The sequence below is a fragment of the Carlito syrichta genome, unplaced genomic scaffold (genome assembly GCF_000164805.1).
Source record: "Carlito syrichta isolate Samal-C Ts95f unplaced genomic scaffold, Tarsius_syrichta-2.0.1 Scaffold313978, whole genome shotgun sequence".
NCBI lineage: Eukaryota > Metazoa > Chordata > Mammalia > Primates > Tarsiidae > Carlito > Carlito syrichta.
In genome coordinates this window covers 804,569-829,946 of record NW_007258074.1, presented here as the reverse complement: position 1 = coordinate 829,946, position 25,378 = coordinate 804,569, and the positions used below count along the sequence as shown (strand labels likewise).

At 50.2% G+C, this 25,378-nt stretch overlaps 1 protein-coding gene across 1 annotated transcript in view; it reads right to left on the bottom strand.

Annotated features, from left to right (window-relative positions):
* Nucleotides 1-6,054: 6,054 nt before the first annotated feature.
* Nucleotides 6,055-25,378, bottom strand: part of KSR1 (kinase suppressor of ras 1) — a 162,437-nt gene continuing 143,113 nt past the window's right edge. The window contains 8 exon segments of the mRNA XM_021718892.1: nt 6,055-6,258; nt 11,824-11,959; nt 12,917-13,048; nt 13,746-13,879; nt 18,522-18,618; nt 22,044-22,423; nt 23,206-23,254; nt 24,004-24,058. Of these exon segments, the coding sequence (XP_021574567.1) occupies nt 6,121-6,258; nt 11,824-11,959; nt 12,917-13,048; nt 13,746-13,879; nt 18,522-18,618; nt 22,044-22,423; nt 23,206-23,254; nt 24,004-24,058 (1,121 nt within the window). The 3' untranslated portion in view covers nt 6,055-6,120.

The following is a 25,378-nucleotide window of genomic DNA, read 5'->3' as shown; positions in this document are numbered from 1 at the left end:
TGGGATGAAATGAGCAGTCCCCCACAGTGGAGAAAAGCTCCCCGTGGAGCCGAACCCAAGTGGTTTACGGCTCCTCCTCCCTCCTCCCTGCACCCTGGCTGGAAAGGGTGGAGACGCTAATGTCTCCATTAGCTGCACAGCTGTCTCCAAGGAAGGGTGGACCACGGGGGGTGATGGGCCTAGAGGGAGGGAGGGAAGTAGTGCCACAGCCCCTCAGCAGAGTAGCCCATCTTATGTGATGTTTCCTCCAGACTCTAGTGCTAGAGAAGGCTCTGCAGACGGGTGTTTGCTGCTGCCGCCTTCTTCTCCCTCCACCTTCCTTGTTCCTACCCATCAAGACCTCCCTGAGAGCACATTTGCTGGGCTGCCCTGCTCTTGGGGTCAAATGTCAGGGACTGGGATGTATCTAAAAGCCGAGGCCCTAAGCCCCACTGTGGTGCTGGCTTAGGGCTTCATCAAACACAACTCCACAAGCACAGGGATGCTTCCTCATCTGTGGCAGAAACACTGGCTAGGTACCACAGATACGTCTGGATATTATTTGGATTCTGTCTCTGATTTTCCAGCAGGGGGTCAGAAGGTGAATCCAAGCTCTCCAGGAACTCCTGACCCCATAATCCAGCCTGGTTCCTAGCCAGGGTTTCCTCTGCAAAATGAGAAACGGACAGCGTTCCTTTGACAGGACAAGGAGAGAATCCTACAGAGAGGGATACCCCACTGAAGGCTGGGTCAGACCTTGTGGTCCCCCACCCTATCCTGAGAACAGCCCTAGTCGCGATGCTCCTCTTCCTTCTGGCACAGTGTGGGGCCTTTGCTGCCTCCAAGGTCCTCCAGAGGAGACAGCTGCTCCCACCATCCTGGCCATCAGTGCCAGTGCACCTATGCATGGCCCATTTTCATTATTGCCTACTGTAAGACGTCAAGTGCACTCAGCAGAAACACACATGTAAACATCTGCTGGCTGTCGGGTGGGTTCGGTTGGTGGTGGTATTGCCATAGGACACGACAGGTACAGCTTCATCCCCGGAGCCTGAGTGTTTCTGTGGAGAGTTGGAACTGAGGACTCGTGCTCCTGGTCTGCAGTGCTGGGCAGGCAGGGTGGTTTTTTTGTTTGTTTGCTTGCTTGTTTGTGTCATGGTGGTTGTTTGGGTGTTTTAGAAACACATTTAAAAAACAAGTAAATCGGCAGGAGAAACACTGCATGGCTACATCTTTGGATTACTGGGCTCCAGGACACCCAAGCCAAACCTTTCAAACCGGGGTACAACTTTGCTGCTGTTAATGCTGCAAAGAGGAACAAAAACAAGGGTTATAGCCTTGCCGGATTTGGTCAGAACTGGGTAACACTAGCTAAGACATGGGCTAGTTCAGAAGCTCAGAGGACCCGGCCTCACCAAGAAGTAAAAATGATTGCATGGCCAACAGGCCCAGCAGAGCCGCCCCTGGTTGCTAAGTCTGAGGCCTCAGCCATGCACCCCTCTCCTAGAGGGAAACAACAGAGGCTGGCTAGTCTCCGCAGCCCATGCACCAGCAGGCTTAGGAACTGCCCTGGGTGCTTCTGACTCCTCTTCTGCAGCCCGGGAGAGCTCTTGCTCCAGGGGCAACTGGAGGAGGAGAGCAGCCTGACCCAGTACCCCAGGAGTGACATTGCATGCTTCTTTAAGAAATAATCCCAAAAAGAAGGTGGATCAGGGCCAGCTGGGAAGCAGGCTGAAATGCAGATTCCCAGAGATCCTGGTAGGTCTAACAGGGGAGGGAGGGCAGGAACCTGCATTTAGTAAATAGTGCAGTGACAATGGCATAAAGGGACTAACTTTGTCAGGGTGGGGCAGAAGCTTTGTTTTCATTAGTGAAATCGTCTGGAGACAGGCACCTCCTTGGTTTAGGAGAGCTTTCCTAGGTATGCCACTGAGGACGTAACCCTTCCAAGCTGGTGGCGTTCGTGGCAATAGAAGTTTTCGGGTCTAACAGCTCAATTCTACAGAGGGGGCTGAAAGGCTGGACCCACAGTGGGTTCCTGGGACCAGGGTGCCAGACTCTGGGCAGCTATGAAATCATTCCACTCCTTGTTGGACAAGACCCCCACGGGTTAAAGGCCAAGCAAACCCCCCACCCCTGCACTGTGCACACACTTGGCGGGAGGCTAGCGTGCTGTGGGTGGGGAGGGAGTGGTGGTGGTATATATCCCGGTGTTAGCAGCAAGGTAGGGCCACCCAAACATAAACAAGACCAGCCCTCAGGAGAACAAAAGAGAAATCAGTAGCATCCAAGAAGGTAGTTAGAAGCTGCTCGGCGGCCTTGGAGGGAGCTCAAGCTCAGTTAGTGGGATCCTCGGAGAGCAGTTAGGCACACGCAGCCAGGCAGACAGGGAGAGGGCCAGTTTTAAAAAACAAAGCAAGAGAAGAAGTCTTGAAAGAGAAAACTGGAGCGGCAGAGGTTGCATCCCTGGGTTAGTGCCTGCATCTCATTTTGCTTTTTAGCAGAAGTCGTGGCGCCGAGTTGTCACTTAGAAGGAAGAAAGCCCCAGGTGCGTGCAAGGCAGCCAGGCCTACAACCTACAGGAGAGAGAAGGGAGAGGGCAGCGTCAGAACCAGAGCCCGGGTGAGCCTTGGGGAGCTAGAGGCCCAGCCTGAGCAGCCGGGCAGGAGACCCTCTTTCCCTGCAGAGGGAAAGGGACACCCCCACTCCGCCCCCCAAGCTTGGCAGTAGGAAGGGAGCTTGGATACAGAGGGCTTTCTCTTCATCCCCCCAGGGCACAGTCATGGGACATTTATATAAAGGTTGGCTAACATGCCCACGGCTCCTTAGCCCTTGGCTACCAAAATTTACTTCTTGGAGTATTTCTGTTAACTGGATTTTCTTCTGCGTTCTGGTCAGAGGGACCCTGGGGATCTGAGTTCTCTCCGACCTTGGGACAAGCCATCTGCCCACTTACAGTGGGGACAGAGGCTGTGCCATGTGCTCTGGGTCTTCTCTTGCTCGCTGTAAGAAATACAAGCCTGTGTGACCGTTGCTGGCGGCCATATCAGCTGCAAGGATGTCAGTTTGGTTTATGGGAACAAATCACACAAAGATGGGAAAGGTGGGATGCCGAGACAGGACAGGACTGTAAGCAGCACATGCAAACAGGCAGAGAGTGAGGGAAACAACAGAAAACACACTATTCCTCCAGCACTGGACAGGAGTTCTTAAAGTCAGGGTGGCCATAGCGTCCTTTCCCGTAGTAGCGGCTCCTCCAGCGACTGGGAGAACCCCATGACCATTCCACAGTTGAGCCCCAGCAGGCGATGGTCAGGCACCCGGCAGAAGAAATCAGGATGGCAGGAAAGGGGAGATGACAGGACAGGACAGCACATCCGCCACCCCCCGAAAATAAAAAAGTGACGGGACCAGTGGGAAAGAAAAGAGAAAAGAGAATGAGAATTAGGGGGTGAGTGTGCAGAAAGCAAATACTATGATCGGGAAACATCGGCAGACTCCTTCAGGTATGCGGGGGGCTGGTGGGTAACAGCCCTCATTTGAGAAGGTGGAACTACATGGTTTTAGGGAATCGAGGATCATCTCCTGAGTGCCAGCTCCCAGCAAGCACAGCCTTCTCTTCTGTGGAGGAGGGATCCAGGGCCCAGGCTGCTTGCTGAGTGGCCCGAGGTCCGACAGGCCCAAGAGAGACCAGAATCCTGGGGCTCTGCAAGCCCTCATCACTCTCCATAAGCTGCCTGGGAACCCAAGGATCCTGGTCTCTGCTGGAATAGATCTGGCTCAAAACTCGGCTTTGATGACCCTTCTTCTGGAGACTCTTCCTCAAGGCCCCCAGGGGGCAGAGAGGCCGCCATCTGTGCTTTTTTACAACACATGGCAAGTTGTGCTCATCCGCTCATTCATTCCTGTGCCTATCAAATATTTACTGACCAACTCTTATGCTCCTGAGTCTGTGCGAGGAGCCAGAACACAAAGGTGACAGGCCAGAGTCCAACAGTGTCTATCTTTATTCCCCATTATTCTGGAAGCTCCTTGCTGGTGGAGACAAGGCCTTGGCCATGTGTGTACCCCCAGGCATGTAGCCAGTATGCGGCAATGGTCAACTGAACTCATGCCTCAAATCATGCTATGTTCTGTATGTCTGTACTGGGCTGTGACCCTTCCTAAGAGCAGAACATTGAATCTATTACTGCACTAGAACATATAGGATTCTTTAACCCCAAACTGTCCCTGCAGACCGTGCCTGTGCCTGGCTTAAATCAGCCCAGTGTCATGTTTTACTTCAGTGACTCTCGTGCTAGTATCCTCTGTCCAGGCAGCTCGTGCTGGGCCTCTCCTCACCTGTAGTCCACTCTGGTTCTTTCTCAAGACTGGGTCTGGCAAATGGTGTGCAAGCCAAATCTGACCACAAGCCAATTTAGGTTCTGGCCATTTTAAAGGGCTTAAAAACCAAAAAACTAACAACAACAAAAAAACCTCCCAAAGAACAGGTGACAGAGACTGTATAACCTGTAGCCTAAAGCATTTACCAGCTGATCCTTCCCAGGATAAGAAATGCTACCACCACCATACATCTGGCACCAGGTGTAAGAATTGGGATGCAGCTTCTCCAGGGACTCAGTGACATGGCACATACAGGGACTGAGGGCCTCAGGGAATACCTTGGCAGAAGGTGGCAGACAGACTCCCTGACACCCCATCAAGAGCAGCACCACTTTATCTGTTTTACATGTGGAGGCTCTGTGGGAGGTTCCACTTTGAGAAAGTGTTCTTTGCCTTTAAAAAGTTTAGAACCCTTCATCTCATCCAGGAGGCCTATGGGTCAGGTATGGCTGACACCTGTTTCTCTACAATTCATGAGTCAAGAATAGTTTTTACCTTTCTGAGCAGTTTGGGGGAAAAAAATCAAAAGAATATTTTGTGACATGTGAAAATGCTGGGAAACTCGATTTCCAGAACAAGGAATGCTGGAACACAGCCAGCTCCCCTGGCGCACGTCCTACAGCAGCAGATGCCAGGACCAGGAGAGAGGACTCACACCTTCCCCTCAGCCTGCAAAGCTGGACATCTTCACCATTGGCCCTTTACAGCAAGCTTGCCCATGCTGGATCTCACCCATCAGACTTTCTTTTTTTTTTTGAGTTGGAGTCTCACTCTGTCGCCCAGACTGGAGTGCAGCAACCGCTCCTGGCCACCGCAGCCTCGACCTGCTGGGCTCCGGCAATCCTTCCGCTCAGCCTTCCGAGTAGCTGGAACTACAGGTGCGCGCTACCACGCCCAGCTAGTTTTTGATTTATTGTAGAGATGAGGTCTTGCCAAGTTCCCCAGGAGGGGCTCGAACCCGTGGGCTCAGGTAGTCCACTCACCTCAGCCTCCCAAAGTGCTGGGATTACAGGCCGAGCCACCGAGCCCGGCTCAATCAGACTTTCAAAAGCTGTGGAAACTGAGGCCCACAATAAGGAAGGACAACTCTAGATTCTCACAAAGCATGTGTGGCAGGGCGGAGGTCTCTTTTGAGTGTTCTAGCAGAGGCAACCAAAGGGGCAAAGAAAATGCGAATGAGATAGAATGCAGGAGAGATGACAGCGGCCTCCAAGGGAGACCAGCCCTACAGCAAGGGGTGCAAAGGGCTGTGTTGTGAAAGAGGAGGCAGAGAGCTTCTGGCATAGAGCACCACATAAACCCAAGTGATGCGGTCCTCGTGGGGGGGCTTTTCATGTGAGAAGCTCTCTGTCTGAGCTGGCACCACTGTAAGTGCTATCGGCCCTGCTCATCTTGGTGGTGCTCAGCACCACGTCTCTCTGACTTCCGCCTGGCTCACTCTGCCTGTTCCTAGGCAGAACCTTCTAGTCCTGGTCTCGTCTGGGCCTGGTGTCAGTGCTGCTCTGGTCATGGCGATATGGAGTTTTTCAAAGGTGAGAACTGGAGGAGCTCAGCTGTCGAAGGGAGTCTCCAAAATAAATGTGGGAAACAACATTTGGGTGTCGTTGAGCAAGGGGACTAGCCACCTCTGGAGAGTCTGCTTTGTGTATCCCCAGAACAAAGAGTTGGGTAGAAAGAGCAGAAGGTGCCCTCTAAGACCCCAGGCAAGGCCACAGGGGCCTGGCTGTCAGGGTCAGGCTCTGGCTCAGGGAGGGGTACTTACTCGGCTGACTTCCAGAAGTGCCCGGGGTGGGAGAGCCGCCGGTTCAGCTTGGGCAGCTTCTCCAGCATGTCCATCAGCAGGCTGAAGCTGGGCCTCTCCTGCAGGTCGAAGGCCCAGCAGGCAGACAGGATTTCCTGCAAATGGAGCTGCCTTTAGTGGTGTGTGAGTCAGTGGGAGGGAGGAGGGGCATGGCAGGGCGCTCTGCAGAGGGTCCCCTCAATGCTCTCCAAGTACCCCCTAGCTGGCCTCCTGAACACTATGCCACTATGGAGGACCCTGGTGCTTCTAGCTCAAAATGAAATGCATGAGCCTGCCTCCCCTCCTTCCTTCTTAGACCCATCCCCACCCCAAAATAAGAGTAGCTGGTTGAGCAGACCAGTAATGGGAAAGGGACCAGAAACCGGGTTGTTGGTTTTTAGGAGATGCAGCTGGAAGGCGCAATGTTCACAGGAGAAACGTCAGATGCTCAGACTACGTGTGGGGTGGGGCTGCAGCGGAGGTGGGGGACGAGTGTTACCAGAATGGAGGCCGGAAGTGACAAGAGGACTACATACAGGAGCAGTGGCTGAGAGTCAGCAGAACAGCTGTCCTGATTGCCCTGAGAGTTAAGTCCTTCTCACTGTGGCATTTTGCTGCCTGCTCTCAGGATTCACACACGCATACGGCATACCCCTTCAGTCTTTCAGCTCAGGAGACCTGTCTGTGAGGAAACAGGCCTACTCACTCGGCAGAATGTACACACCATACTCGGATTCGGCAGCTCAGGGTTTTGTTCGAGTACAAGCAGACCCATGGGGCTACCTGTCATATTAGGAAAGCCAGAAGACATAAAAGACAAACAGGCCCAAACATTGTCTCTGAAGGATATGGGGTGTGTGTATGTATGAGTTTGTGCATGTGTGCACGCAATGAGAGAGAGATGAAGCTACTCTATCCAGAAAACAAGACCAGGGTGCAATAAAAAAGAAATCAACAAACAAGGAAATGCCTGAAATTGAAAATACAATTTTTGAAGCAAAAACATAAGTACTCAGAGATAAGATCAAGGAAATCCCCCAGATTGTGGACCCAAGTTTAGATAGGGATGAAAAATATGAAAAGAAAGCAAAAGATATGGAGGCTCACTAAGAAGAACCAAATTCTGCCTAACAGGAATTTCCATAAGAGAAAAATAAACCACTAGACAGGAAATTTATCAAATAAATAATAAAATAAAACTTCCCAGAAACTTTCAAAGGGAGGAGTCTTCAGCTGAAAAGGACCAATGGAGGAAACTTACTTTAAAAAAAGAAGAAAACAAGCTGGGTGTGGCGGCTCAAGCCTATAATCCCAGCACTTTGGGAGGCTGAGGTGAGAGGAGCCTAGGCAACTTGGCAAGACCTCATCTCTACAATAAATCAAAAAATTAATCAGGTGTGGTGGCATACGCCTTCAGTTCTAGCTACTTGGAAGGCTGAGGCGGAAGGATCACCTGAGCCCAGCATGTCGTGGCTGTGGTGGCTGTGAGCATGCCACTACACTACAGCCTGGGGTACTGAGTGAGACTACAACTCACAAAAAAAAAGAAGAAGAAGAAGAAAACATCCTACCCTAAGCCATAACTTTATGAAATTTCACTCTAGCAAAGAGAAAACCCTAGATGTTTCCAGAAAGAAAAAGACAGAGATCTGTAAAATGTTGAGAATCAGATCAACAGCAGATTTCTCAGCAATGCACTGGACACTTACTAGACAGTAGGGCAAAAATCTTTGTATTGAGAGAAAAATTTTGTGAATCTAGAATTCTACTCCTAGTGTGAGGACAAAATCAGACATTTTTTAGGCATGTGAGGAGTCACAGATGATCTCCCATTCATCCATTGGAAGGCAGTTTCTTTAGGTTTCACTCTCAGTTTGCTGTAGTAAATAAGAAGAGAGGAAGATGTGAGATGCAAGGAATAGTGCACCTGATCCAGGAGTGAATGAAGAGAAAACAGAAGGGTAGTAGCTGTGCAGCAGGCCCCAAACCCCGCTGATTCCAATGAGAAGAAATCAGTGGGCTCTGAAAAGAATGAAACAGACTCCATTCAATACACAGTATGAAGAAGGAGTTAGAAGATTACAGGATTATGATAAAGGTGTTTGTTTCTTCTCTCAACAAGAAAAAAAAAAGCAATTAAAAACTACAGGAAAAAGCCAAAACTGCCAAGAAAGTCATGGTCCAAATGGGAAGCCAACCAAGTTGTGAGCCTTTGAGTAAGTGGAAGAGCCAGACTTACAAAGAAGAAAACGGAATCCCAGCGAACTCCCTGACCAGTGGCTAACAGCACTTATAGTCTTTTATAATAGCACACACACTGTTTATTGCTTTCCCACTTTTAGCCTCAACCTATAGATGGGGCATGTTAGCTTTAACCATGGCAACACGAACTCAACCTCAACAATAAATGAGTAACAGGAAAGCTGACCAAAGCTGTGCAACAGGAAGGGCAGGGTGACAGGAGTGAAGAGCTGATGGAACAAGAAGCCTCTGGAGATTGAAGGATGGCTGTTTTTCTTTTTTTTGAGTTGGAGTCTCACTCTGTCCCCCAGCCTCGATCTGCTGGGCTCCGGTGATCCTTCCACCTCAGCCTTCCAAGTAGCTGGAACTACAGGCGCGCGCTACCACACCCGGCTAATAATTTTTTGATTTATTGTAGAGATGAGGTCTCGCCAAGTTGCCCAGGTGGGTCTCGAACCTGCGGGCTCAGGCAATCCACTCACCTCAGCCTCCCAAAGGCACGGGATTACAGGCTGAGCCACCAAGCCCGGCTGCTGGAGCTTCCAGGAAAATGGCTTCAAAGCACCCATCACTTGTGCTAAAACAAATCTTTCCAATTAGTTCAGAACTCTGGCTGTGTTCTAGAATTATCCAAGGAGTTTTACTTAAAAATAAAAAAAGTCTGGCCGGGCATGGTGGCTCACGCTTATAATCCCAGCACTTTGGGAGGCCGAGTGAGAGGATTGCCCGAGCCTATGGGTTTGAGACCAGCCTGGGCAACTTGGTGAGACTTCATCTCTACAATAAATTAAAAAATTAGCCGGGAATGGTGGCATGTGTCTGTAGTTCCAGCTAGTTGGAAGGCTGAGGCAGAAGGATCACCTGAGCCCTGTTGGTCGAGGCTGCAGTGACCAGGAACGTGCCATTGCCCTTCAGCCTGGGTGACAGAGTGAGACTCCAACTCAAAAATAAAATAAATAAATAAATAAATTCTAGCCTGGGCAACAGAGCGAGACCTTGTCAATAAAAATAAAATAAAATAAAAATAAAAAAATTAGCTGGGCATGGTGATGGTGTGTGTCTGTAAGTCCAATTATTCAGGAGGCTAGGTGGAAGAATTGCCTCAGTCCAGGAGGTCGAGGCTGTGGTGTGCTGTGATTGTGCCTCTGCACTTTAGCCTAGGAGACAGGGTGAGACCCTAACTCAAAAAATAAAAAAGTAGAAACATTAAAAAAAAAATGAACTATGACTGTAGCCCCATCCCAAGCCAATTAAATCGGCACCTCTGCAGGGGAGGCCCTGACTCTGGGATTTTTATAAAGCTCCTGGATGATTCTGACTTGTAGCCGGTATACAGCCCTAACTCTCTCAAGCCTCTGATCAGCTCTGCACTGCTCCAGGCCTTCAGCTCCCTGAAGACAGCACTCAATGCTCTGCTCTGATGTGCTACGTGTGCAGGAAGGGAACAGAGGTTGTCGTCAGGAGGGATACTGACTAAGAATATTTTTTCCTTTAGATGAAACATAGATACATACTCTGGTTTACACAAAGTTGTACTCACTAACTTTACTGTAAAGAAGGGTAAAAATGAAAAATCACCTAAACATCTAGGGACAGAAGCAGTCATGTTACGGGGCAGCCATAGGACATAGGGGTAGACAGGCTTCACACTAAGGACTTGTTAGATGATTCGAGGTCATGAGCATCATAAAATGCCACGTGGAAAAGTCACAATTTATAAAATCAGCTATATGTTATGTATGTTTAAGATATTTTTTAAAAAGGCTAAAAGGCAGTGGCTACTTTAGTTGCCAGCCGAGCTGCCCCAGAGCCCAGCCAAGGGGGCTGCAGCCACAGCCAGGAGCTCAAAACCTGTGTATCTCAAGCCCACCGTGACTTCCTAAGGTGCCCAAGGACGTGCCATGGTGAAGGTGGCATCTTGGTCCAGAAGAACAAACCCGAGAGCAACAGGGAGGAGCTCACCACCACCCTCCCCTCAAGCCTAGATGAAATGGCATCGACTGATCAAAGAGCCTGTGGTCTGTGCTGCCAACTGGAATTCCAGTGTTGCTCGGGAAAGAGCATACCTGTACAAACATCTCATTCTTCAACGCCATGCTCTACGGTGGACTAAAGCAGATAAAATATAACAACCTCTTGAACAGGCCTTTGAAGATGTTGCAGCTGCCTGTCACCGGTCAGCTAAGAAAAATACTGCAATCTGCTAAGATCCTCAAGGAAGCTGAGGCTGAATTCACACTGTGCCTGTCCAGAGCCTGCAGATAGTGATCCTGCCAAGATCGTTCATGACCTCAGCAAGAAGCCCACAGCCTCTTAGATTGTAACCTAGGCAAGGGCTGGGTGGCCCCTCTGAACATGTCCATTGCTATGCTGTCCAGGGGCCTATTAGAGTTACTTACTAACATCAAGACTGCTGTCTGATTCATGGACACATGATTGTCACTGATGGTACTGAAAATGTCAAGCCCTGAGGTTTATCTATCACTGTGCCACAACAGGGAAATGTTGAAAGCTGTCAGAATAAAATGGAGTCACGAATGTTATGGAAAGCTTGACAAATAGAACTGAGGAAGGCCATGAAGGAAGGGTTCTCATGCTTGGGTGCTTGATAACAAAAAGACAGTAAAAACCGTACTCAAGGGACGTCACAACCTTATACAAAAAACACTTCTACGAGGACATCTGCCCAGCAACTGCCTGTCCAACCTCGGCCTGGCATCACTCTTGTTATTGATCTCTGTAGCCAGGAATAATGACTTCAAAACACTTATGCAATCCTCCTTCATTTCCTTTAAAGCCCTGTGTCTTCCTCTATGTCCCCGAATACACAAGTAGTTTACTACAGCATGCAGACTCCATTACAAGTAAACATCTTTTCTTTTGAGAGCCTCTTTCTGTTACTCAGATTGACAAAACTTACAAAGAAGACCATTAAGGAGAAATCATTCAGAAATGAGAAGTCAGCAACTATAATTAAGATTTGGCATTTTGAAAACAGGTTTGCCATGGAAACTTTGACTTGTTCTCTAACAGTCAAGAAAAACATTCTGGAGAAAGACTGGCTACCACAGCACAACCCCACAATGTGTATTTTGAGCAGTGATTTTTCCAAAAAATTGTCTTTTTTCATGCAAATGATATATAGGGCTTTACTCTGCTTTTATCTCAAAAATCCATTAACACCATTATCTTAAAAAAAAAAAAAAGGCCTGGAAGGAAATGAACACAGCTCCAGTGGGGCAAGGATGGATGGCTTTCACTTTCTCCTTCATGCTTCCCTGTCCTTTCCCCGCCTTTGGTCAGTACGTGCTGTTTTAGTCTCCAGCTGGACACCTGTGGCTGGTCGAGCCCCTCATAGCCCTACTTCTTGGGCAGCCATGTCAGGCACCCCTGCCCACCCTCAGTCCCACCTCCCCCTCCTGGAGCAGGTATCTACTCACGCTGACTTCCTTCCCCAGGCTGACAGAAGCCAGGACACGCTTCATTCCTTCCCCACTTCCGATCTGCCAGATCAGGGCCTCTGCAGCTTGGTTCTTCAAGGGCCAGTCTCTTGCTTGTAGCTCATACCAAACAGTCCTGTGGAGACCCATGCCTGGGCGTGAGCTCCTGGACCACTCTGCCCAGCCATGCCCAGGGGCTTTGTGGCCAGAGCTGAGCCCGAGGATCAGCGCCCTTCTCCAGCCTTCCTCACCCACTGGGCTTTCTGGGGGTGCTGTGATGGTACTCTGACCACCCGCCCAGTCCTAGAGGACCTGGGTTGCACAGAGCATCACTGGTCATTCCAACCTGAGCGTGGAGCCAGCTCCACCACTAGCTAGCTGTGGGCTCCCTATAAAACTACTTCACTTCAGTGGGGTGACTCATTGGGATGGGACTTTTTCCATCAGACCCCCACCATCCAATGTGGGGCCACGCCCAGCAGGGCTACTGAGCAACTGATATGTGGACAGTGGAACGGAGGTGTGCTGTTGGCAGGAGACACACACAAGGTTTTGAAGACTTAGCAGGAAAAAGCAGTAGAATACACCTTATTGTTTTTTGGATAGTGATTACATGTCGAAATGAGAATATTTTGGATATATTGAGCTAAATAAAATGTATAACTGAAACTGATCTCACTTGTTTCCTTTCTCAGGTGGCTACTAGAAAATATTGAATTTGATATCTGGCACACATTCTATTTCTACTGGTCAGCTCCACCTCTCTGTGAGGTACCAGAGCCTGGGTGGCAGGACAGCCAGTTCCCCTGGAGTGGGATGGGCAGCCCTGGTGGGCATCCCACGGGTCAGCGGGTGAGACTGATGCCCAGCATCAAGCACTTAATTCTCATGAGACAAGCCATTGTTCCTCTCATCTTGCAGGTGGGGAAGCAGAAGGTCAAGGATGAGGTCATGCACTCAACAGGTGGTAGAGCAGGACTCAAAGTCAAGTTTATTTTCACCCCAAAGCCTGGTTTGAACACCTCCCCTTGCCCTGATGGCTACCAGGGCCCTCTCTTTGGACACAGCCTCTGAACACCGGGAGCCTACTCACCCAAAAGCATAGACGTCAGCAGCTTTGGAGAATGGAAGCCGGTCCTCGTCCTTGCCAGGGGTCATCTCGCGCACAATCTCAGGGGCCAGATAGCATAGCCAATCGTGTGACAGCTTCAGCTGGTTCTCACGCCTGGTGGTCCAGAAACAGGACAAGGACACAGGCCTTTCAGCAGGCAGCCAAGAGGTCTGCCTGGTATATATGTGCTCTGGGGCCAGCAGATCACTCATGTACAGCTCAGCAAAAGCGCCTGGACCCCACACGCTGAGCCTGCACCTGCTGGGCACCAGTGCCTTATAGAAAGTTGCAGAAGAGCTAGAACAGACCTCTGGGAAAGCAGCCCAGGATGGGAGCTGCCAGGGAGCTGGCCTTGAGGGTGTCAGGAGAGGGTACACCCCAGCCAGGAAGGCCAACTTGCCTGTGCGCTCACTCCAGGGCTGGCTCTGCTTCTTGACTGCCAGTCCCCTACTGGGGCTCCCCCAGACGCATGGGAGGAGTCTTTCCCCCCACCCTAACCCCTTAAACATTTGAGGACATAAAACCTGCTGTACTTCTTCATCATGGGGACAGGAACTGGTTCCCTGCCCAGTTGGTGAGCAGCCAGGGCAGATGTGAGTGCGGGGGACCCAGCCTCCATGGGGTCAGTCTGAGAATTGAAACATGCCCCTAACCCCTTCTGGACCATATCCATAAGGGAGGACCAGAGAACAACCTGGGCTCCCCTGCAGGGAGGGTAGTTCCTCAGCAACAAACAGCCAGAGTGTCCAGGCTTTGGGCGCACCAGCACCATCCAGCTCCTCCCGTCCACCAGATACCCAAGGTGACTCACCGTCCCTCGCGCACCACGCCTGAGATACCAAACAGCCCAAAGTCTGTGATGACCACTTTGCCATTGTCGTAGAAGACGTTCTTAGATTTGAGATCTTTGTGCACGATGCCCTTAGCGTGAAGATACCCCATGCCCTGGAAGACAATGAACCTCACATTGGGGGACTGAAGGTATGTGCCGATGCCTGAACTTCTGCCCTAGCCAGGCAAGAGGCTGGATGAACTACCCAAATCCCTGATTTGATTTTCACAATTCTATACAGTATATATTGCCCTATTTTATAGAGGAAGAAACTGAGGCTCAGAGAGGGAAAGTCACTTGCCCCAAAGTCACATAGCAGTTAAGTAGCAGAGCTGAGAGCTGACCACAGGCCAGTCCCCGCTCTTTTAACACTGCCGTACTGCCAAATAACCAGCTTAAATTAACCTTGGATAAGGTGTGAGGTATAGACAGGGTGATGGGCCAGGAGCCAGGGGGTCAAGGAGCATATAAAGAACAGCTGTTTGGGATCACTCTCCAATGCCAGCGCCGCCTCTAGCTTGCTGAGGTCCAGCCAAAGGGGGTGGGGGGTAAGTAACGCGGTCGCTGTACCATGGCTAGTACCAAACAGACGACCCACAAATCGACCAGCAGTAAAGCACCCAGGAAGCTACTGGCTACAAAAGTCACTCGCAAGAGTGTGCCCTCTACTGGAGAGGTGAAGAAGCCTCATCGCTACAGGCCTGGTACTGTGGTACTCCGTGAAATTAGATGTTATCAGAAGTCCACTGAACTTCTGATTCGCAAACTTCCTTTCCAGCATCTGGTGCGAGAAATTCAAAGCAGATCTGTGATTCCAGAGTGCAACTATTGGTGTTCTGCAAGAGGCAAGTGAGGCCTTCTGGTTGGTCTTTTTTTTTTTTTTGAGTTGGAGTCTTACTCTGTCGCCCAGACTGGAGTGCAGTGGTGGTTCCCAGCCACCGCAGCCTCGACCTGCTGGGCTCTGGAGATGCTTCCGCCTCAGCCTTCCAAGTAGCTGGAACTACAGGCACGCGCTACTACGCTGGGCTAATTTTTTATTTATTGTAGAGATGAGGGCTCGCCAAGTTGCCCAGGCGGGTCTCGAACCCGCGGGCTCAGGCAATCCACTCACCTCAGCCTCCCAAAGGAGCGGCATTACAGGCTGAGCCACTGAGCCTGGCTGGTTGGTCTTTTTGAGGACACCAACCTGTGTGCTATCCATGTCAAATGTGTGACAATTATGCCAAAAGACATCCAGCGAGTGCCGCATATGTGGAGAACGTGCTTGAATCCACTATGATGGGAAACATTTCATTCTCAAAAAAAAATTATCTTCCTCCTGTTATTGGTAGTTCTGAACGTTAGATTTTTTTCTCCCTGTGAGGTCAAAAGGTACCTAAGTATATGATTGCGAGTGGAAAAACAGGGGACAGAAATCAATGTATTGGCAGGTTTTCCATTTTCATTTGTGTGTGAATTTTTAAAATAAAAGCAGGGATGTAAAGCATTAATGCAAGTCAAAATGTTTCAGTGAACAATTTTCAGTGGTTCGGCTTTATCATAATGATAAATAAACTTGTTAAATTTTTCTGGACACCGGCATTTGGATTTTTTTAAAAAAAACTTCTTATTGATGGCAACTAAATGGTGTTTATAGCATTTTTATCATACAGTAGATTCCATCCATTCACTACACTTTTCTGAGGTGTCCTACCTGCAAGTACATGTTTTTAATAATGTCTTTCTTCTGTGCTGTTTCTGTTTGCTATTAAAATACATTAAGCTAAAAAAAAAAAAAAAAAAAAAAAAAAAAAAGCAGTGACACATCTGTGTCAAGCCACAAAGGGCCCAAATGAGTTGGAGTCTCGATCGGGATCTGCACAACTGGTCTCTGCCTTCAGACAGAGTTAGGGATCGAGTAGGGGAAAAGGGAGGCATTTCCAGAGGATGCCAAATTTGGGCAGCCCCAACAGGTGCACTGTAGTAGAATGTGCCCTGAACTAAGACAAAATCCAGGGTTTGAGTTCTATCTCAGCTGATTCTAACTCACTGTAAGGCCCTGAACTCAACATTCAACCTCTCTGAGTCTCAGTTTTCTCATGTGTCAAGTGAAAGGGCAGCAGTAGGTGACTTCTAACCAAGAGTCTCTTTGGATTGGACAATGAAGGACCAGGTACATGGAATACGGGTGACCTGACATAGGAAGGATCTCATCCAAGGTCAAAGCCATCTTCAAACACTGAACCCAGGACTCCTGTGTACCTCAATGCCCTTGGGAACAGGTCCCTGCTAGCTCAGAAGGAAGCAGATGCAAATCCACCTGCCATGCTGGATGCCTCACACATGTGAGTGATCTCCATGGCTGTGAAGGGGAGGGGTGGAGAAGTGACATCCAGGGAAAACAATTCTTGTTCAGGAAATGGGAAGAACGAGCCGTGAGGCAGAGCCAGACAGATCCCAGCCCCAGCAGGAGCACAGCATCAGTGGAGCATCGGAGAAGAACTTGAACAAAGCAGCCTGTCCTCTGAGAGAGGCAGAGGACCTGGGCCGTGGAGGTTACCTCCCTCAGGTCTACTGGAGACACCTCTAGGGAGAGGAATGTGCTCCTGCCCAAAACTCCATCCTGAATGCAAGATAATCCTCTGAAAACACCTGCCCATTCCCAAAACAAGACACAAGTCTTCTCCAGTAGCCAGAGAAAGCCAGAGATCTACCTTGGGTTCAACAGACACCAGCTGTGTGACTGAGTACAAGTCGTTGTACCACTCTGAGTCTTGTTTATGAAATAGGTCTCACAGTCTGAGATGGTCAGTTTAAAGAGACAAGATGTAAAGCACAGAAGCTCCAAAGTTGCAAATCCTCTAACAAAGGTCAGGCCCATTTTAAAAGTTAATTTTATTTATTTTTGTGTTTATAGAGAAGGGGTCTCCCTTTGCTGCTCAGGTTGGTCTAGAAACTCCTGGCCTCAAGCGACCCTCCTACCTCAGCCTCTCAACATGTGGGATTACAGGCATTAGCTGCCATGCTGGCCCCCTTTTATTTATTTTGACCCTCAAAGCATCAGAGCTAAGTGCATAAAGGAAGTGGCTCAGAAGTTCTCAGCAAAAGGGAAAGGGGATGGGACAAAAACCAAACAGGCCAGCAGAGAGGTAGTTTTCAGCTCTGCAGCTCCAAAACCTTTCAGCAACCTTTCTCCTTCACCCTGGTATATTCCAGAAGGCTCACTCACCCTCACTCAGCCAATCAGCAGTCAGACACCAACTCCACAGTGTTCTGACAGTAGGAAGGGGGAGAGTCTGAGGGAGGAGGACAGACTGGGAAGACAGGGAGCAGAGCCCAGCAGGCTTGGGGGGAGGTCATGAAGCTGGTGTGACATCCTGCAGCTCCCTCCACCCCTCTGAAACCCGACAGACTGCAAGGGAAGGCACAGGTGTGACATCCTGGTTCTGCTCCTCAAAAGCGGAGTTCGTTAGGTGAGTCACGCAGACACCTTGGTCTGTGTATAAACGGCACTTGGGATTGCTACCTTTTCCTTTCTAATCTCTCTCTCTCTCTCTCACACACACACACACACACACACACACACACACACGCACACACACACAAGCACACGCGCGCACACAAAATGGATGGGGGGAGAGAGGGAAGGAGGGAGAGAAGAAAAAAAGGCAGGAGGAGGAAGGACAAAAGGGGGAAGCTTGGTGGCAGCAGTGAGAGAGCTTTCAATTCAATTCCTAAACACAAGAGGGAGCGCCGCCCGCTAGTATTCTAGTTCTTATTTGGGCCTGTTTGCTGTATCAGCAACAATTGAGCTTTTCTTTTATTTTTATTTAATTACTCTTAAAAATGAGAAGCAAAAGGAAAAAAACTCCCCAAGTTGAGCCTGGGCCCTGTCCTTATGAAACCTGGACGTGGCCGGGTGCAGTGGCTCAAGCCTATAATCCCAGAACTTTGCGAGGCTGAGGCGAGAGGATTGTCTGAGCCTGCAGGTTCAAGACCAGCCTGGGCAACATGGTGAGACCTCATCCCTACAATAAATAAATTTTTTTAAAAATTAGCTGGGTTTGGTAGCGTGCACCTGTAGCTTTGGCTACTTGGAAGGCTGAGGCGGAATGATGGCCTAAGCCCAGCAGGTCGAGGCTGCGGTGGCCAGGAGTGTGCCACTGCCCTCCAGCCTGGGTGACAGAGTGAGAGTCCAACTCAAAAAAAAAAAAAGGAAAAGGAAAAGAAACTTGCATGTGGCTTTGGTCTCAAAAGTTTAATTTGTTAGTTCACCCACATGGAAAAAAACTTTAAGGCAGAAAGCATGGGTCCTTCTGTGCCCCCAGAAGTAAAACCCTGCTCTTCATCCCTGCCATCCTAGCAGACTTGCAGGAAGTGCCAGGCCCTGGGTCAAACACTCCACAGATGACTGCATTTTACCCTTGCACCAATCCAGTGAGGGAGGTTACAGTGGCATTCCATAGGGGAGGACGCTGAGGCTCAGAGAGGCCAAACCACTTGCCCAAGGTCACACAGCTGGTGTGAACAGGATTCAAATGGTCTTCAAAGCCTGCCAAGTTCCTCCCTAGTCAATTCCATCCAGGTTAATTGAGTGAATGAGAAGGGACAGAGGGAAGGAGACCTCAGGGGAAGGCTCCTTTGAGGAGCCCGAGCGAGAGGGAGAGACGCAGCAGCCCCAAACCGCCATGGCAAGAGCTGACAGAATGGGAGGAACAACCAAGAGCCCTGGAACCAGCAGGCACCACTGCCCCCCAGAGGCCAGACACCCTTTACCTTGATGATCTCCTGAGCAATCTGCCTCGTCTTGTTGATGTCCAGAGACGTCTTGGGGTCCCTCACAAACGAGTGCAACGTTCGCCCCTTGCAGAAGCTGTGGAGAGTGGCAGGGAGCAGTCAGAGGCCTGGCGTGGGTACAGCCTACCCCTCAGAGCCTGTGGGGAAAATTGCACCTGCCCATCCACCTCTGAGGATGCTTTCCACTCTTCGACTGTAGGCCAGAGAACCTGCTTTCCTTTTTTTTTTTTGTTCTGTGAGTTGGAGTCTCATTCTGTCGCCCAGACTGGAGCGGAGTGGCCGCTCCCGGCCACCGCAGCCTCTATCTGCTGGGCTCCGGCGATCCTTCCGCCTCAACCTTCCAAGTAGCTGGAACTACAGGCGTGTGCTACCACACCGGGCTCATTTTGATTTATTGTAGAGATGAGGTCTCGCCAAGTTACCCAGGCGGGTCTTGAACCTGAGGGCTCAGGCAATTCACTCACCTCAGCCTCCCAAAGGCGCAGGATTACAGGCTGAGCCACCGAGCCCAGCTAGAACCTGCTTTCCTAATCAAGTCTGATGCCCATCCCCGTGGGGCTGGCCTGAATGTGCATAAAACACATGGTAACATGCATGTACTCGCACATACACACCCACTCCCCGAGGCCCAGTGCCAGCCCAGCCTACAACAGGAAACCCAGCTCATCAAAGTTCCCAGTAATTCAGAGCAGCTGCCCTCTGAATATAACCAGGCTCTGGGGTTTGCTGTCAAGATTCTCATAACTATTGGTATCACTTTTTGATCACAGGGCTTTTATTACATTAAAGGAACATGCAAGGAGGGCAGGGTGGACGTCAGGGCGTCAGAGTTATTACTGGAAAAGGAGCCTGTGTCCAGGGGTCTCTACCTGTAGCAACTCCTAAACCCAGAGCAAGAAAGGACACAGAGAATGTGAAGTTCACCCCCCTGTTCCAGGGAGAAGCTGACTTACACCATCTTAGGAAAGGACTCGTTTTTAGGAAAAGATTCTTGGCATCTCAGAGACTTTGAGAACCAGGTGAGGCATATGGAATAATGGTTGCTGGTTTCCTTCTCTGTGTTCCATTTTCCTTAGCACCTTCTAAAGCACATTACATTTTTTTGTTAATGAATATTTTGCCATTCACGATGCATATCCTCTTTAACACACTCAAATCCTCGTGGAACTGGATGGATGAGTGAGAGCGAGAGAAGAATGGATATGACAGAGAGAGAGAGAAGGATGGGTGGACGATTAGAGAGAGAGAGAAGAATGAATAGAATGGTAAAAGAGAGAGGGATGGGTGAACGAGAGAGAGGGAGGGAAGGATGGATTGATGGCTGAGAGAGAGAAGGATGGGTGGGATGGTGAGAGAGAGAGAAAAGGATGGGTGGATGAGAGAGGGGGGAGGATGAGAAAGATGGAAGGATGGGTGAGAGAGAGGGGAGGATGATGGATAGTCAGTGGCCACCTGCAGAGCTCTCATTACCACACAAGGCTCCCTAAGGCATCGAGGTGTCATGCTTTGGGCTAGAATTTTATCTACTTGGTGCGGTAACCTGGTAATCTCATATACTGCTCAGGAGTTCTGGTGGGAGGTCACTTATGTCTCGGATAAATCAGCAAAATGGAAATTAATTTTTACTTCATTGATATAGTTTGAGGGGAAAGTTTTGTTTTGCTTGCTTTTTCAAGGTGCAGGTTCAACTATAGGGAACATCACCAGAATATTAATGCAGGTTCGCTTAGCTGATAGGGCTAAAGTGATTTTTAGTTTCTTCCTGAAATTTCTATATATACTCCAAAATTTCTCTCATGACTTCATATTGCTTTTCCTAATTTTTAAAGTAAACAACAATTTCTGAAATGCCATAAACAAAGTGTTTCCATTTCACATCCCTGGTGTTTTGGAAACATGAATACTTCTGTACACTGATGGTGAAAGTAAACTGGTGAGCACTTTCTGAAGTGGAAACAAATAATATACATCAAAATGTGACACATGGCCTGCCGGATGTGGTGGTTCATGCCTATGATCCCAGCATTGAAACATCCTGAGTTGTGGCAAACAGGTGACTGGTTCTTCCACCAAGACAACACACCTGCCCACACAGTGCTGAGTATTAGCAGTTTTGGACCAAAACCGGCATGATCCCTGTGCCCTCCCCTCCCTATTCATCAAATCTCACCCCAAGTAACTAATTCTTTGCTTCCCGGATGTAAAAAGTCCTGAAAGGGAAACGTTTTGCCAATGTAGAAGAGGTGAAACAAAAAACAGCAGAAGCACCAAAAGGCATTTGAAATCAATGAGTTCAAAAACTGTTCTGAGTAGCGGAAAAAGTGTCCTGATAGGTGTTTTGCATAAACAGAGAGTACTTTGAAGGTGACTGAAGTTTAAACATATAAGAAAAAAATACTCAATTTTTTATAAATAAATTCCAGATTTTGGGGATTGTAGTCACAGCTACTTGGGAGGCTGAGGCAGAACTGCTCGAGACCTGAGCCCAAGATGTCTAGGCTGCTACGAGCCATGATTGCTATGAGCGTGCCACTGTTCTCCAGCCTAGGCAACAGAGTGAGACCCTGACTCAAAAGAACAAAGCAAAACCAAAAAATGTGACATATGCATCCTCTGATGGAGCCCTGAAGACATACTCATCGAAATTCATCTAGACACATAACAAAGATGCTCATTATGGCAAAGAAGTGTCCAGCAAAAGGATGCTGCCTAAATAAATTGTGGGACCACCAGGCATTGGCTCGAGAGAACCCAAGCCCAGTGGTGTGCCTCTCCCCAGCTTGATTCCACTCTCAGAGATATCACAATGGTAGTTTGAAATTGACCATGGTGAGGTTATTTATACCATAGAAATTGACAGATGCCACAAATGAGGGCTTCCCTCCCACCGCCCAAACCCCAGTAGTGAAACACTGACCAGCAAGTCACAGGGCTCAACTGTGTGATGTGAATCCTATGCAGGGGTTAAAAAGAATAAAGTTGACTCAATGGCTGGGAAAAGCAAGGCATGAACCAGCACAGCCTCTCCTGCGTCTTTTCACCAAGGAAAATGTAAACAGTTCAAGCATACTTCTTCATTTTACTTTATTTTGTTGATAATTTTTTGTTTTGTTTTGTTTACTTCTTCATTTTAGCGGGAGAAATGCTAGGAACTCTTTTCAGCAGCTGAAGCGCCCAGCTGGGGTGGAGGGAGATTTGCTTTTGTCACTCTGTATTGTCCACAGGACATGTGGAGTTCCTCTCCCCTTAGAAAGGCATCCTCTTGGGCGTGAAGCCCAAACTTCACCTGCACGCAGCCAACTTATGTAGTTAACCCTCACGTATACCTCATGTTGCTATAAAAAAAAGGCATCCTCTTCTCTATTTTCTAACATAATGGGGTTCTGGGAGTGGAAAACCTATACCCTATTCTTGGTTTCCTCCTTGGTGCCCCCACAAACCACAGGGCTACCTGGAAGGTGGAGACCAAGGGGTCCCAGCACAAGGGCCAGGGCTGCTCACCTTGTGATGATAGCCAGGTGCGGGGGGTTCATGCAGGCCCCCATGAAGAGCACCACGTTCTCGTGCCGCGTCTGCCGGTAGTTCATCACCTCCTTCTTGAACAGCTTCAAGTGGTCCTGGTTGTGGCCGTCCATCTCCAGCAGGCGGATGGCCACCTCGCCGTGCCAGCGGCCGCGGTGTACCCGGCCCCAGCGGCCCTGCCCGATGGGCTCGCCCAGCTCTACCTGCTCAAACGGGATGTCCCACTCCTGCAAGTACACGCTGGTTTGGCTGGCCTTGCGGGAGATAGGGCCCCGCCAGGGCCGGCGGGAGCTTGGCAGGTCGTCCACCTCGTCCTCGTCGTCTTCTGCCTCTGACTTGCTGGCCTCCGGCTCCTCAGCCTGAGAGGATAGCAGAAAGAACAGAATAGGGATGGCAGAGGATCTGGGCCCGGGAGACCCTTTGTCCTCTCCTGGAGCTCCAACTGGGTCAGAGAGGGAGGGCTGGGGTCAGGAGCCCAGGCTCTAGCTGCGGCTCTGCACTGGCGTGCTAGGGACAGTAGGTGGGTCTTTCAGCATCACAGGACCACAAAGTCCTCAGCCACAAAAGGTAGCAGCTGGCCCAGGCGATCCCTGAGGGCCTGCCTCTGACCCACCTCTGAGCAACATCTAGTCATGTAGGGAAGAGCATGAACACCCCTGACCTAGAAAAATTTAACACGTTCATCCTTCTTGGCTCTTGTTTAAACATAGTTTCGGACTCTCCTGTGAACAGGGGTAAATTGTCCATGAACATTCTCTGAGCCATGGTGAACCAGGGATCCAGGCTCAGATGGCACTCAGTGGTGCGTGGCCCTGGCTGCAATCACCTGCGAGCTGCGATGACACATAGAGGCCTAAGCCCATCCTGGCCTGACTGCAGTCTCTCAGCTTGAGCCCAGATCGCTGGGCTCAGAGTGAGGACTGTGGGAATTAGGAGTGTATAACTTTCATCAGCCTCAAAACATAAAAGAAAAAGAAAGCTCATTTCATTGCATTCCTCATCACCCTCCCCTGCCATGCACATTTGTCTGCATCTCTGTAGCAGAGGCATCTGGGCTGGCCCTGACCATTCCCTCCCCGACCCCTGCATGGCCTGAGATGGGACGGGGACAGGAGACAGGGCTGTCTGTGGGCTCACTCACCGCTGCCTCATGAACCTCCACCTCGTCCGCTTTTGGGTGGTCGTCAAGCCTAAGAGTAAAGCAGGGCTTATAAAGGGATCCCGAAGGAGGGCCGCTCTCTGCTCAGCTGGCAGGGCTCTGGGGAGAGGCCTGGGACAAAAGGCCACCTGGCCTGGACCCCTACTCTGACCACACCTGGCCAAGGCAGTGTGGATGCCATGGAAACAGGCAGGAGGTAGAGGACCAAGCCCCACCCTTGGCCTTCTCCATGCTAACTTGGAGGGTGGTGGGGGTGAAGGGTGGCCAGTACCACCAAGGCCCCTTTCAGATGCGATGCTGCAGTGCAGGGGTCCAGGGCACACACAGAGCCTCGCATCTGAGAACTGTCTCTGTTCCTTCCGGTGTGACTTTATAGAATTTCTTAACCTCTCTGAGCTGACTGCACATTAAGGAGGATACCTACTTCACTAGGCTGAGGATCAGATGAGGGAATAAGAGTTAAGGGTCAGGCTAGACCGACAGAGAAAGGACTCAATAAACAGGAGTTATTTGTAGATTTCTCCAACTCCGAGTACCCTTTGTTCAACTCCTGGGTCACAAGACTACTCCACTTCCATATGCAACCCCACTCTATATTGACACACTCATGGGGCAGATAAAACCCTCTGCCGAGCCAATTGCCCGAGGGTGAAGGAGCCAAGGAGTTCCCCATCGGGCCGGCCCAGGCACACAGCCACGTCCAGAGCGGCAGGCCCAGGAACTCAAAGGCAGGGGTGGGGAGTGGCGGAAGAGAAGGTGCTGTGGCACAGGGATACCTACCGGGTGCTGTCAGTGGCATCAGGGAGTGAGGCTGGCTGCACAAAGGCCGAGATGTCTGCAGGGAACAAAACCAGACACAAAGTGTGGGCTCACTCTTCCACTCTCAAGCACACCAAGTGAACACAGCCTGGGGCAGTCAGCCCTCCCCCAGGTGGGCTGCCAGGGTCCTGAAGCCAGCTCACAGGGCAGGTGACCCTCCCCTGAGCAGGCTGCCAGGGTCCTCCAGACACTGTCCCAGGACTGATCTGCACTCCCCTGGGCTCCCGTAGACCTGCCTCTACAGTGCTTGCTGCCTACACAGGGAGGGGCCTGGGGTGGGGAAGGAGGGTGAGACTCCTCATGACACTCTTTCTCTGTGGCCAACCTGCCCCACACCAGCCAGTGGTGTGACAGGGTGACTGTTTACTGGACATGCGGGCCATGTCTCCTCCTTTGCGGGAGAGTCTGGTCTGGGGCAGGGGCTGGTGCTGGTGATAACACCACTGAGGCCAGCAGAGGCCGAGGCAGGATGTGCAGGCAGCTCATGAGCGACAGGCAGCTGCAGGGAACTGCCAGCGCGGCAGCCTCACACCCTCGGCTTCCGGATGGGTCACTAGTAGAACAGCTTTCAGGGGAGAGGAAGAAATTCATGGTCCACACATCAGGGGGCCTAAGACTGGGTGGCTGGGGCTGACCGCTGAGGCTGCTCCCAGCTTTAGTACTGAAAGTCCCATGTCTAAGGACACCAGACAAGTGGTTACCCCAGTGTGGAACCAGAGGGCTACAGAAAACTGGGGGCCCCCAGGTTGCTGTGGGTCCCTCACTTCCCACTCTTCTCTACAAAAAGAGAGACCGGAAGTGGTGGCAGCTCAAGCTATCAGCAGCTTCTTTCCTGTCAGCTGGACAAAGCCTCCCTGTTCAGCTGTCAGACACCCTGCTCAGCTGTCAGACACCCTGGACTTCTAGGGTTTTCTCTGCCACTGAAGGTCACCTGAGCCAGTTGGTAACACCGCTGGGCCCTCCCAGACTTGGAGAATCTGATAGAGGCTGTGGTCTTCTTATCAGGGAAGTGCACATGTGCCCATATCCTGTGCACAATTTCTGGGGGACCCAGGACATCAGAAGCCTCTGTCACGGCTACCCCTAGACACCACTGCATGGTGTTTGCAGACTAACAGAGGGGGCCCGGTATTTTTATCTAGCCAATGCTGCTCATATGGTCCACAGGAGACAAGCACACACCTGGGAAGTGGGAGGAGTGGGGAGAAACACCACTGGGGGGAAGGTAAAAAGTCTCCAGAGCTTCCCAATTTTAGAAACTGTATTGTGCTTTCTGCATCACAATGTGTCTGTGTTTGGTTTTTTGTTTTTTTTTTTTTTTTTAGTTGGAGTCTCT